The 14237-nt window shown below is 33.8% G+C and overlaps 1 protein-coding gene across 1 annotated transcript; it reads left to right on the top strand.

Moving 5' to 3' along the window:
• Positions 1 to 7657: 7657 nt before the first annotated feature.
• Positions 7658 to 12788, top strand: LOC136807538 (protein transport protein Sec61 subunit alpha). Its single transcript, XM_067064118.1, has 8 exons — positions 7658 to 7787; positions 7940 to 8007; positions 9732 to 9797; positions 10046 to 10520; positions 10894 to 11054; positions 11233 to 11337; positions 11532 to 11887; positions 12070 to 12788. The coding sequence occupies exons 1-8, from the start codon at positions 7781 to 7783 to the stop codon at positions 12254 to 12256; spliced, it is 1425 nt and encodes a 474-aa protein (XP_066920219.1). The 5' UTR covers positions 7658 to 7780; the 3' UTR covers positions 12257 to 12788.
• Positions 12789 to 14237: the final 1449 nt, after the last annotated feature.

Raw genomic sequence — 14237 nt, 5'->3', positions numbered from 1 at the left:
GTCGTTCGATTACTTTGATCATTGATAATCAAATTTATTGATTAGTACCGTCTGGATGTAATTGACTGTTTGTTGTTTCTGATCAAATCACAAACTTATCTTCATGTCTAATTATCATTAAGATAATTTGCATGATCTTGAATGAATTTTAATTATCCAACCACGCTCTTTTATTCACCCGCACAATATCATAAAAAAATATCATAAACTAGAATGTGAATAAAGTTTAACCAGCGGCAGATATGAGGGGGTTCAAATGGTTTAGCTGAACCATCCTAACTCTTTTAGTAAATATGATCGAAACTAATTTTTCTTCTCGTTCATCTCAATATTGTTTTACCAGGGGTTGTATGCGGCGTGCGTTTCAGCGGTGTGCGCAACAAACTTAGCTTTTTCCGCGCTAAAAAATCGTTAGGTTTGTTTATGTGTGTACGGCGTAGCTAGCTTTCCCGCGCTGTAAAAAATCTTTGTTATGATTCTTTTTTTGCAGGATTACATATCTAGCTGCTTCTGTGCTAGGAAAATCTTTAATTTTGAACCTGGTTCAGAAAATGCATCCAGTGAAATGGCAAATTTGAGGTGGTTCAAGAAAATTTCTCGAAAATACGAGACCGAACCTGACCGACCGTTTTGAGCGTGAAAGATTTCCTACAAAAATAACTTTCAGTCGCATGTCGTCGCCGGCAAAATATTGAAATGATTTAAGGGTAGCCATTCGTACGGCAAACAACCTCATTTCTTTGCAAGCTGTCAATGCAGTGTTTTAAAGAAATCCTCTTTGCAAGCTGGCAATGCAGTGTTTTAAAGAAAGGAATTGAAGTCTTGAAAAGTGGTAATAATCAGGCAATTTCTAATCTTTTTGACATTTTTGGTTCAATTTAATCAGTAAATTTGAGAGAATTACACAACAATATCAATCAATGTATGATTCTCACAAAGACTGGAATTTCTTTCTGCTTTTGTTTGATGTGGTGAGTAGTGACAAAAGAAAAAGAAAAGACTACTTTCATTCTGAGAAAATATTTTTGTTTTGGTCTCTTTTTACTTTAGAGGAGAAGCATTTATACCAACAAAAACAAAACTTAAATCAATTTTGCTTGATAAATGAAGTTTGGAATTTTTTATGGGAAAGGACAATTGTGAATATTTGGTGGAAGTTTATCGTGTCTTGAATAATCACGAGATTTACGTTTTGCTCTTCTCCCATCATCGGGCATCGGGAATATCACGAGGAAAAAATCTACCTAGCTTATGGATCACAAGATTTGTGTTTGGCTACGTTTGGAGAGATTCTTCTCCGATCATTGGACATTGATGAATTTCACATGGAAAAAAAGCTAGCTAGCTTTATTTTTTAAAACTATTATAGAAAAACAAAACACAATTTGTTTTATAACAGAGACTGGAAGAAAGGTTAGGGAACAACATTTTAGCAATTTGATTGAATTTGGTTGAAGAATGAAATTTCCGGAAAGGTTAACCTTCATGCATGCTTCAAGATAATGTGATGCGAGGAAATATTTTTGGTTTTGTCATGTCACGAGAAGAGAGAGTTCATACCACTTTATACTTGCAAAACGAAACTAAGATTACTTTTACGTGATCATATGAAAATATGGTACTTTTATACAAAAAGAGACATTGGTGACCTCTGCAAAAATTACCCTCTTGTAGGAGGTCATTTTGCAATTTTTTGGTAAAAATCACCCAATTAGCATTTTGTAATGACCTCCAATTTATGAAATTTTCCTGATAAAGTGCCAAAACCTTCATTTTCCTTTTTTTTTTTTTTGGGAAAATCACCCCAAAATCAGTTAATAATGACCCCCCATTTTATGATTTTTCTTTGAGAGTACTGCCCCTGCATATTCCACCCCCTACAAGTAAGCATAAAAGAGTACGATTGAATGCAGAATTTATTAATTGATATATAACAACAATCTCTACCAAAAGAATTATAAACAACATTCCATACAATTGAAAAAGTGCTTTCCTACAGATTGTTGATGATTACTGTTAGTACCTTTAGATCCTAAAAACATCAAACTTTTTACTTTGAATGTAAAAAATACTTTTTTATGAGATTCATCTAATTTCTGAATGAGAGCTAGAATTTCTTGAGTCTATTTGCGCATAAAATACATTAAATCAGTGCTCATGGTGTACTCCACTTTTTGGCAATCTTTTATTTTCCCATCATAAGAATATTGTATTCCCTTGTATGTATTATCTGTCTTGTACATAAATGATCTGCCTGACAAAGTTATTTCATCTCTACTACTTTTCGCAGATGACACAAAGATTTTCAAGGAGGTCAATTCATCACTGATTCTCTCATCATCCAAAGTGATATAGAAAAACTCGAAAAATGGTCTGAAGATTGGCTCTTGAAATTCCACCCCGACAAATGCCACGTCCTTACGCTTGGTAAATTCACAAACATCAAACATGCTCACCCCTATCGTCTTGTGGATAATCAGCTTGAGCATGTATTTGAAGAAAAAGACCTTGGTATACTGATTGATGCTGAACTATCATTTGAGCAACATATAGCCAAGCAAGTCAACAAGGCTAACTCTATGCTCGGGGTCATCAAGCGAGGCTTCATAACTTAACTCCAGAGATCCTCCGTACACTATACTCAACCTTTGTCCGACCTCATCTTGAGTACGCACAGTCAGTTTGGTCACCAAGACTACGCAAGCACGTCAATTTGCTTAAGGGAGTGCAAAGACGCGCAACAAGACTAGTCACCAAACCTGTCGAAACCTTTCGTATAGCGAAAGACTTAAAGTGCTTGATCTACCAACACTGGAATTTTGAAGACAGTTCTGTGATATGGTCCAGGTCTACAAACACCTCCACTTTTATGATAAAGTAACATTACCGGACAAACTGACTAGTCGAACACGCCCAAACCGAAGACATGCTCACGAACTCTCACCAAACTTCACGAAAGACGGCTTCAACGGACCACAAACCAAATCCTTTTACTACAGGTGTGTACCAATCTGGAACAAGCTACCAAGTGATGTTGTTTCAGCAGATTCCATCAAGTCATTCAAAGAAAAGCTTAACGATGCATGGAAAACCCATGGCTTGAAATACGACACAAGAAGAGTTTAAATAAGATCGGTTAGAGGCCCACTGTGAGCCTAACTTGTAAATCTTTGTAATAATAATAATAATAATAATAATAATAATAATATATAAATAATCTCCTTTATTTTTTAACTTGATCACTGTTTTCAAAATATTATCCATTTCTGGTTTTATAATGTAAACATACTCAACATGAAAAGTTTTTGCTTGATTGTCGGCCAATTAATTCGCTACAAAGAATGGTTATAAGAATAAATTATCGTACTTTTTTACTATGTTTTAAATATTCACGAAATGAAACTGAAGTGTGTAAAGCATTTAATATTAAAAATTGTCTTATTTTTTCTTCAAAATCATTTATTTGCTCTTTTATCCATGATTTTCTCAAAAACATTTTCTGCAAGAACCATGAATATTTAAAAGGATATACACAAACAAGCAGTTTTGAGCATGATCTGGGTGTCTGTTTTATCAAAATAAAAGCTCAAACCAAAGAAATGTGTCATCACAAGCAACTTTAAATACGAATGGAATGAAACGTTCCAGCAAAACGAACGATATGGAACGTTCTTGAATGTTTAGGAACGTTCTAAGAACGCTAGAGAACGTTATTCGTTCCTGAACGTTCCTGGTCATTCCCTTTTATTTACTAGTTTAAGGATGTCTTAAAACGTTCAGAAGCGTTCCTGAACGTTCCATAATGTTCTCGAACGTTCTTATTGAGTCAATATTAACGTTCAGCCTCTGGCTGTTCAAGCCGGGTAAAAAAAAGGCCTATCGCCCTCTTTTCAGCGCATGCTAACCTGCTGAGGCCTATGTTTGGGGCTCATAGGTAATGGGAACTGCAGACGTGCAGGCACTCATTAATGTCCCCCATGTTGAATGGAAAAAAGGTGACACCGCCTAAACAGGGCGGGAACACTATTGAAAAAGATCTTTGAAAAAGAAATAAAAAAGCTATCAAACGCTTTTCTTTATAAAAACCACAATCAGAAAAATGCACAGCTTAATAAATTTTCCAGAAAACTCAAACCGTCGCGCTCATACCGTGACATTTTCTTCTTTTAGAAAAAATAAAAATAAAAAAATAATTTGGCTAATAACATTGATCTATGCTCATAAATAGTGATTCTTATGGATAAAGATTCGGCTTTCAGCCAAAAAAATAATAAGTGTTTACAGAAAACTCAAACCATCGCGCTCTAATTGGTGACATTTTCTTTGTTTAGAAAAAATAATAATGAAATAATAATTTGACTAAGAACATTGATCTATGCTTATAAATAGTGATTCTTGTAGATAAAGATTCGTTTTTCAGCCAAAAATATAATAAGTGTTTACAGAAAACTCAAACCATCGCGCTCTAAGGTGACATTTTCTTTGTTTAGAAAAAATAATAATAAAATAATAATTTGGCTAAGAACATTGATCTATGCTTATAATTAGTGATTCTTATAGATAAAGATTCGTTTTCAGCCAAAAAAATAATAAGTGTTTCTAGAAAACTCAAATCATTACCCTCCACCGTGACATTTTCATCTTAAAAAAAAAATTATAAAAATAATAATAATAATAATAATAATAATATGGCTAAGAACATTGATGTATTCTTATTAAAAGTGGTTCTTATAGATAAAAATGCGATTTTTGAGCCAAAAATTTTTTTTTGCAAAAATCTGCTTGAGCCATCTTCTAACTATCATTGTACCCTACTTTCATGCAAAAAATCAGAAAAATTAATGATCCAATTTTCACAAAGTCCAAAAAACCCGTTTTTAAGCCGTTTTTTTGCCCAAATTTGCCCAAAAATTTTTTTTTTCGAAAATCGGGCTCCGTCACATTTGAGGGTTTGTGCCAAAAATCAGAAAAATCTAATGAGCCAATCTCAAGAAAAGCTGGTAACAAACACACGCACTAACTAACTAACGAACGAACATTGGTTAATTTATAGGACCTCCACCCCACCGGGGTAGGTCCAAAAATTTTGAAAAGAGATTTTTGAACCCCCTCAGAAAAATCCCAGATCCGCCTCTGTTAACGCTTGGATTCCCAGGCTATCAATGCGGCAGGAACAATAACTGAGAGTAGAGCAGCAAGTAGAGCAGCGAGCGGAGCTGCGTAGTTCATTCATTTTGAAATTTTGCTGCATTGAATGGTCAGGCATTTGATGGCTATGCAAGTTTCCCTCCACCTATGAAGTTACCCAACTTCACGCACGGTATACAAAAGATCAAGAAAAAGCTGGTTGTAAATAGTTGTTTGAAACAAGAGAATGCTATCCTAGTTATCAAAACAATTGATGAAAATAAATTTTATTTAATAAATTATGTAAAAAGAGATAAAATGTTAATCTAGATTTAAGTTCTGATGCATCATGATAAATCTATCCTGTTATAAGAGGTTGGCAGACAATATCATACTCCAGGATGCACAGTGAAGTCAAGCTTGAAGATATTCTTTATTAGAAAAACAGTTAAAAGCAGTCAAAACGCAATTTACCTTACCTCCTGAGTTTGTCTTTGTTATGCTAAAATATAACAAACCTTTGTCATGCTGTCTAATTACAAAAACCTCCAATCACTACTTCCCAGCCATCTTGTTTCACTTTAAATGCCGTGTTTTAAAATTCCTTAGCTACATTATAACGGAAAAGGTTTTCTCCAGGTTTTTTCAGTCCCGGGATTAAACTACGAGGGTGGTTCTTATTTTTCTTACGGCGTTGAGCGCCCCGGGGATACTTAACAATAAAAGAGCTTTTAAGATTAATGTTGAAAAGCATATTTTTTCGATAAATTTAGGCGATACTCAACAAAAAATAAGGTGGTTTTAAACAAATTTTTGACAAATTGGCGTTTCTTTCTGTTCTAATATATGCAAATCACGTTGAAAAAAGAATATATTTCCGCCTTTACTTTCACTTTCGCTTTCGTCTTCAAATTGGATGAATACTGCTCGGTAACAAATTCTGATTGGCTGTACGTTTTTAGCTTCGGGATTCTGATTGGATCATAGACCTTTTTTCAAAGAGGACGTCCTGTTGAATAATTATGTAGTCCAGCCATAAAAACAATGATAGAGCAATGAATAATTACTGTATCATACATATTGTAATAATTATGCATGGTTTTATCATTATTTTTCTGCTGGACTACATAATTATTCAACAAGGTGGCCTCTTTGAAAAAAGGTCTATTTCCCGCGTCACAGTTGAATTTTGATTGGTTGAAAGTTTCTGAGCGTGAATTCTGATTGGATGAATACCTGAAAAGTAAACAATAGTATGTAAGTATTTTACTTATCAAAACCTAAAGATTTCCGTGGGGTTTTATTTACTTTGTATGACGATAATTAAGCCTACAAAACACCGAGAAAAAAACCCAACATAGAACAGGTGTATTTTGTAATGTAGAATATGATACCGTAACTTGGTCTAATAGACCTTTTTTCAAAGAGGATGTCCTGTTGAATAATTATGTAGTCCAGCCATAAAAACAATGATAGAGCCATGCATAATTACAGCATCATGCATATTGTAATAATTATGCATGGTTTTATCATTGTTTTTTCTGCTGGACTACATAATTATTCAACAGGGTGTACTCTTTGAAAAAAGGTCTATGTCAACATCCCTCCTCTAAATTCGACAGGGATCCTTGTAGGGGCACCGGTAGGGTTGGGATCCCAAGCTCCCGGGAGCTTTCTTAATTAAGGTCTGTAAATTACATGCTATAAGTATTTGTGAATGACAGCTTTCTGTTTCACCGGTACGGGCAAATTTCAGAAAAATACTTAGAAAACAGTTAGAAACACTTGAGAAAGACAGAAAATCAGGATAAAAAATAGGAAAGTAGAAAATAGGGGGAAAATAAGAGACGATGCATCCTGGAGTATGATATTGTTTGCCAACCGTTATAAGAATAGTCTTTTGGATATATATTTTTTCATTTTATTAGTTTGTATAAAATGTGAATCAGCATGATCACACTTTCTTGCTTCGAAAGGATTACATTATCAATAAATAACAAGAATAAATTTTGGTTTATGTTTTCGAAAATCGGTTTAAAGATTGAACTACTTCCACTAACGGTTTCTGACTACTATGGTATACCTAACTTTTCTCAGATGACGTTTGCCGCCATTACACCAACCAACCATGTGCTTTTAGAATTTTTTTAATCGAAGCTAAAGGTATCATTTTGTTTGTTTGGTATTTCACTGGATTCATAATTCTCGATGTATCACACGTGTTGTAAAAATCATGACGTCTCTTATCGAATTCCGCGAGAAAAACGGAGAATTTGACATTTGAGGAAATAAAGATCTGAATGCCATTGAAAAATATATTTTTTTCTTCAAACTCTGTTCAGTATCCCTAAAATTCGCTCAATAATCCATAATTTTCATTATCTGTATAAAAAATTCCGAAAATATATTTTCATATTTTACCCCCGACGCGCTAATGTTTACGTCGACATATGACGTAGTTTCAAAACACTTCCCATAATGCTAAGTACACGTTCACAGAAGCAATCAAAATTGCGGAGGCTCTTTTTCAAAACATAACATCAGAAGACGTTGTGAAGTAAAGAAAGAATCAAGAAGGAGATTCTTTGACCGAATTTTGGATTTCTCCTTTGGGATACTGATTTGATTTTGTTTTCCTTGGAACTAATTTAACATGGGCTGTAAGTTTTCACATTTATATTGTCTGACTATCCTTCAAAAGGGTACATGAATCACTGATTATTTTTGAATGAAAATATTGTATTTTTTTTGTGATAAATATTTTTTGTAATGTTGACATAGAAAGCTAACTTTATATCATTTTTATTTTTAGTCAAATTTCTTGAAGTTCTAAAACCATTCATATCGGTTTTACCCGAAGTTTCAAAGCCAGAAAGAAAGGTTTGTTAATTTTTATCATTATGTTTATATTAGGGGTCAGTCACAAATCGATTCTAGGTTAGAAGAACGTCAATTGACGTTTTAAAAGCTGACCCACCCACCCACACCCAAAAACGTCAAACACCTTGATATCCCCGAAAATCGATAAAAACTGCCTTCATTGCTGTTTCGTCAGCCATCTTGATTTTCACTACGGCTCGCATAGTTTATATTTGAAAAAAAAAGAAACGGAGATAATTTCTAAACTTGTTCACAAAATTTCCGTAATTAATTATCTCCATAGTATGTAGCGACAGAAAGAACGGCCATCTGCAAAAATTCAAGGGCCGCTCGGGCCGTCAAACAAAGAAAAGACATAAACATCGGGCCGTTTGTTTTGGTTTTCAAAACAAACGAAGCGATCATACAGAAACATGGCGAGAAGTAAATATTTGGCATGGAATGAAAAATCGATGTTTCTGAAAAACGTCAACAACCTTTAACCCACCCACCCATATACGTCAATTGACGTTCTTCTAACTTAAAATCGATTTGTGACTGACCCCTTACCTTTCCCTTATAAAAATCCAGTCAGTAGAAAGGGTAATATGCATGCCGGATAATTTTTGGCGTAGCCTTGAATGAGGTCTTTTAGATTGATGGCCAGAAAAGATGCACTAACTGTTGTGTATAAATTTGTAGGGAAGGTAAACAAACGTATGTCTTTGTCTGTGAGTGAGGGATTAGGTGTATATTAATAATATGTTCCGTTTGCGTCATAAAACATTCACGTCAGTGAATTTCAAGTTGATAATTTCAATGAGGGTGGACGGAAAAAAACTCAAATGGGACTCAATGTGGGTAAAGTAAACAAAAACTTTGAATGAAGTGAATGGTGATGTAGAAAAGGCGCAAGGGTTTAGCTATTGAAAAAATTTTCTGACATTATTGTGACTGGGTGGACTCTGGATTTATGTTTTGAAGGTGAGTTGGGCGACGCGAACAGAACATTTTATTGATGGTCGCCTTAGGGAAAGTTAGGTTTTAGCTGATAAAGCTCGATGTTGCAGATAAATAGACTGAGGTTGTTTTCAAAGAAGTCTACTTTTTGTTGGTAACTTGTATGTGGACAATTTCATTTATATACAATTGCTTTTCAGAATAGGATGTAAGCAAGTTTTAATCTCCAAATTACCTGGAAATGAAAAGCTGGTTATCTCTTTTAGTTCTAAAGGAACAAAATTTTCTTGAAAGCAACTTTTTAACAAATACTGTAAGTTGGTCTAATGTCGACATCCCTCTCCTTAATTTGTCACCTTTTTTAGCGATAGGAATAATAGGAAGGTCGGAATCACTGATTGAAACTAATTTTCTTTGCTTAGCAATCAGTCAACCTTCCTATTACTCCAATCTCTAACAAGGGATGACGAAATTAAAAGAGGGATGTTGACATTAAACCAACTTACGGTAATTTTGCTGGATAATTTAGGTTAACATCAAATTTTGCAAGTTTTTACCATTCTATCAAATTTACCCAAATTGTACCTAAGAAAGCTCACATTACCTTATTTCCTGTGAATTTTGTGTTCCTTTTCTTATTTTGCACCCTCAATACACCCTTCACAATTTTGTGATTTTTGCTCCCTTGCACCATTTGAGGGTCAAGCATAAATGTTTTTTATTGGAAATTTGGTTGCATGATTTTAAAGCTCTAAAACCATTACGTTTTTCTTTTGCTTTAACAGATTCAATTCAGAGAGAAGGTATTATGGACAGCCATCACTCTCTTTATTTTCTTGGTTTGTTGCCAGGTATATTTTTAGCTTATTTAATTTTTATTTAAACTGTTTTGTCATCCAACTTAAAAACATTGAATTTTAGTCCAACTGAAGGTTACGTTGCACTAGAAATTCACTTCCTTGTGGGATAATTGCTAATTGATGATGTGTTATACATTTTAATTATACATAATTAATTATTCAACCAATTTGATAACTGTGTTCTTAATGAGCCAATGGTTATTCGGGGCAATGAATTAATGAAAGTTTATTTCTTCTAGATTCCCTTGTTTGGAATTATGTCTTCAGATTCTGCTGATCCTTTCTACTGGCTCCGTGTTATTATGGCATCCAATAGAGGAACTTTGATGGAACTTGGTATTTCACCAATTGTTACATCCGGCTTGATCATGCAACTTTTGGCTGGTGCCAAAATTCTTGAAGTTGGTGACACTCCACGTGACCGTGCTTTATTCAATGGTGCCCAAAAATTGTTTGGAATGATCATTACAATCGGTCAAGCTATTGTTTACGTTATGACTGGAATGTATGGTGAACCATCTGATCTTGGAGCTGGTGTTTGTCTTTTGATTATCATTCAATTATTCTGTGCTGGTCTCATTGTCTTGCTTCTTGATGAATTATTGCAAAAAGGATATGGTTTAGGATCTGGTATTTCTCTCTTCATTGCTACCAACATTTGTGAAACAATTGTCTGGAAAGCATTCAGTCCTGCCACTGTCAACACCGGAAGAGGTAATTTTGATATTTGAAACTCGCACTATTTGTCTTTTAACTTTTGAGAAATTGATTGGTATAAAGGCTAGCATCACCATCTGTTTTAATTGGTTCAACCCTAATTCTCAAAAGCTAAGTCAGCATCTGCTAGAGACCTCAAGGGGACTTTTTAGCTTATTCTTCACAAAATTTACTACTATGTTAAGATGTACTATCAGTCAATAATAGAGACAAGTTTATTTTCCGATACTCAGAGTTTTGTGCCGTTTCAGGCAGTCTTCAGTCAGATTTTATTGACTGATATATCGCTCTACCGATGGTATAGAGCACTTTGTTGAATCGCAAGTCAGATTTGCAAATTAAAATGTACTACATGTTTTTGTCTTTGTAGGTACTGAATTTGAAGGAGCTGTCATTGCTTTGTTCCATCTTCTTGCAACCAGAACTGACAAAGTCAGAGGTCTTCGTGAAGCTTTCTACAGACAAAACCTTCCAAACTTGATGAACTTACTTGCCACAATCTTTGTCTTTGCTATTGTTATATACTTCCAGGTAAGGAAATCAAACATTCAGAAAGAAATGTAGTAGATAATTGTAAATATAAAATTACACTTCTAGTAAACCAAGAAGCTGGTGGAGATTTCGCTGATATCTTTGTTCTTTACTGAACTTGGTTTTGTAAATCTTTAGGTTTGAAGATTTTTCACGTCAATTTACCTTAACTTTTTAGGGATTCCGTGTAGATTTACCAATCAAATCAGCAAGATACAGAGGACAATACAGTTCATATCCAATTAAACTGTTTTACACATCAAACATTCCAATCATTTTACAGGTAAGACAGTCTTAAGTGCTTAAAATTGTCTATTATAGCCTACATGTAGTAATATCGTTGTTTTTTTATTTCAAATTCTGATGTCACATGTCTTTTAACCAATGAAAATTATCTTAGAAAAAATTTACTTTATTTTTGACTTTTATTTTATTTTTTGTGACATTCATCTGTAATTTTTTTCTTTTCATTTAAAGAGTGCATTGGTATCAAACGTATACATCATCTCACAAATGTTATCATCCAAATTTGCTGGTAACTTCTTTGTAAGCCTTCTTGGTGTATGGAATGAGGCTGGTGGCGCGTCCAGATCATACCCAATTGGTGGATTATGTTACTACTTGTCTCCACCAGAATCATTGGGAAATATCGTGGAAGATCCAATCCACGCTTTCATGTACATCTTTTTCATGCTTGGATCATGTGCTTTCTTCTCCAAGACATGGATTGATGTCTCTGGCTCATCTGCCAAAGATGTTGCCAAGCAATTGAAAGACCAACAAATGGTCATGAGAGGTCACCGTGAAAAATCTATGATTCACGAGTTGAACAGGTTAGCTTTTTACATTTAAAAACAGGCAATAGCATGATATTAAATGAAGCTCTTTAGATAACTACATTTCTATGCAAGTTCCTCTAATGCTCTCCTTTATAAAATCGAAGTTTCAAAAAGTCCTTATATCTCACCAATTTCTTTCCTCTCAACACTATTTACAATTTTTTTTTTTTTTTTAGATACATTCCAACAGCTGCTGCTTTTGGTGGTCTTTGCATTGGAGCTTTATCTGTTTTGGCCGACTTTATGGGAGCCATTGGATCTGGTACTGGTATCCTTCTTGCCGTCACAATTATTTATCAATACTTTGAAATCTTCGTCAAAGAACAGAGCGAACAAGGTGGTATGGGTACATTGCTTTTCTAAACCTAACCGTAGAAATTTGATGGTACCATCATCACTTATAGCAATTATTTCAACTAAAGCACGTTATTTAGAAACATTTTTGGAAATTTTAAATATTATTGAAAAAACTTATTTTTGTGTACTTTGAAACGAATGGAATTACCGTACCTACACGACGAATACATCATCCCTTGTGAATATTGATAAATTTGGATTGTGTAATTTACATAATTTTCTAACTTAGTTTATTATTTTTGCCTGTTCTATCCAAGTTCATTTTTTAAAAATGGAAGATTTGTCTCTTTAGAAAGAATTGATATCGTTGACCGACTTTTTACTTTGACATTTTTAGGCTTTTTGCTTTTTTGATATTTTCCACCACCAGTCAGTGTTTCGAAAAACTAGATTTTTAAAGATTTTTTTACAGTTTTAGGGGACAAATTTCTTTTATTTGAATTTAAAGGTGCCCACTTGTAAAATAATTTGTCATTCTGTGTTGTTCTGAAAATGACATTTAATTTATCATTTATGGAAGAAGAAAAACCAAATGAAACTTTTTCTGCATTTTCAGGTTATCCTATCTTAAGCCCACCCTCCCCCTCCTAATGAAATTCAACTAAACAAGCCATCCCATTGGCTAAAAGCAAAAACATAAACAAAAAATGTCCAGAGTAAGAGCACAGAAAGCACATTTTTCTCATACTCTGTAGGTCCTTTAAATTAACCCAAGTCCGTTCGTTCGTCCGTTCGTTCGTCCGTTCGTCTGTTGCCAGCTTTTCTCGGGATTGGCTCATTAGTTTTTTCTGATTTTTTGCTCAAAGATGCGTAGAGTCCAATTTTGGAGATGTTTTTTCCGGCCAAAAAAGCCGGAAATTTCCGTTTTTGCAGATTTTCATTGGATTTTTTCGTTTCATGTCTTTGTTTTTTTCAGAACAAAAACATGATTTATATGGTACAGGAACTTTCTAAAAATCCTCAGAACAGCCGAGAATCGCCGGATTCTATGAATTTCTCGAGTTGTTCTCGTATTATTCTGCATTTTCATACTATTGTTCTCATTTTTCAATTGTCTTATTACATCAATCTTCAGGTAGGTCCATTCAGCATGTAGTTTGTTTTGTTTATGTTTTTGCTAAGTCAAAGGACATTTTTTTTAAGGGCTCTAACCATAGTGAAATTTTAATATTGCAAAAATATAAAGTTCTACTTGATGTAGCCCACAAAACTGTGGCATGTTATACATTTTCTGTTAGGCCAATTATCCTTGAGTCTGAAAATTTAAGAATCGCAATGAAAAAATTTGATGAAGAAGAAAATGAAGACTTTAGCAAAGAAGTTTGGTCGAAGAAGAAATATTTTGAATTTTTTTTTTTGCGGTAGACGGTGTATCTTTTACCGAACTAAAATAATTTTTTCGGAAAATTTTTCTAAAAGCTTATTTGTTTCTAAATCTTGAGAATAGTGCTTTTTGACCAATTTTCCATCCCAATTTTTCATAGAAAAACAGCCATAACTTTTGATGCATTAATTTAAGAAAATTTTTCCGAAAAATTTAAAACAGTTCAATACTTTGCGGAAAAATTTGAAAAAAATTCGAAACAAAAAGGCTAATTACCCATTAAAACTTAGCACTTTTTATAAAAGAAGGTGATGCAACATATTATAAACGTCTTTTTAAAGTTCATAACGTCATTTTTGCAATTAAATTCTTAATTACTCTTAAGGGATTTGATTAAAAGGCAATTTATAAAGGCAATTCTTTGTTAAAAGTGTTAAAGAACCTAAAGCATAACTTTTATGTTCAAATACTAAAATCAATTTTCCGACTATGGTCAGAGCCCTTAAGTAGAATTAGGGAAAACCTTTCGAATTTTTGTTAAAAACCACGGGATCTCTTATAAAATTTAGAGGGAATTCTTCTAAAAAACCCAGTGGGAGTTTGAGCTTCCAAAAAATGACCTCCTCGACAAATTCGGTGATTTTTTTATTACCTCACCACCTT

The sequence above is a fragment of the Clytia hemisphaerica genome, unplaced genomic scaffold (genome assembly GCF_902728285.1).
Source record: "Clytia hemisphaerica strain Z4C2 unplaced genomic scaffold, Clytia hemisphaerica genome assembly, whole genome shotgun sequence".
Taxonomy (NCBI): Eukaryota; Metazoa; Cnidaria; class Hydrozoa; order Leptothecata; family Clytiidae; genus Clytia; species Clytia hemisphaerica.
The sequence above is the reverse complement of the archived record's forward strand: the minus strand, read 5'-3'. Positions and strand labels throughout refer to the sequence as shown.

Coding starts and splice junctions, on each gene's coding strand:
- LOC136807538 (XM_067064118.1), top strand. Junction 11,055..11,232: donor CTATTGTTATATACTTCCAG/GTAAGGAAATCA, acceptor TTAACTTTTTAG/GGATTCCGTGTAGATTTACC. Junction 11,338..11,531: donor ACATTCCAATCATTTTACAG/GTAAGACAGTCT, acceptor TTTCATTTAAAG/AGTGCATTGGTATCAAACGT.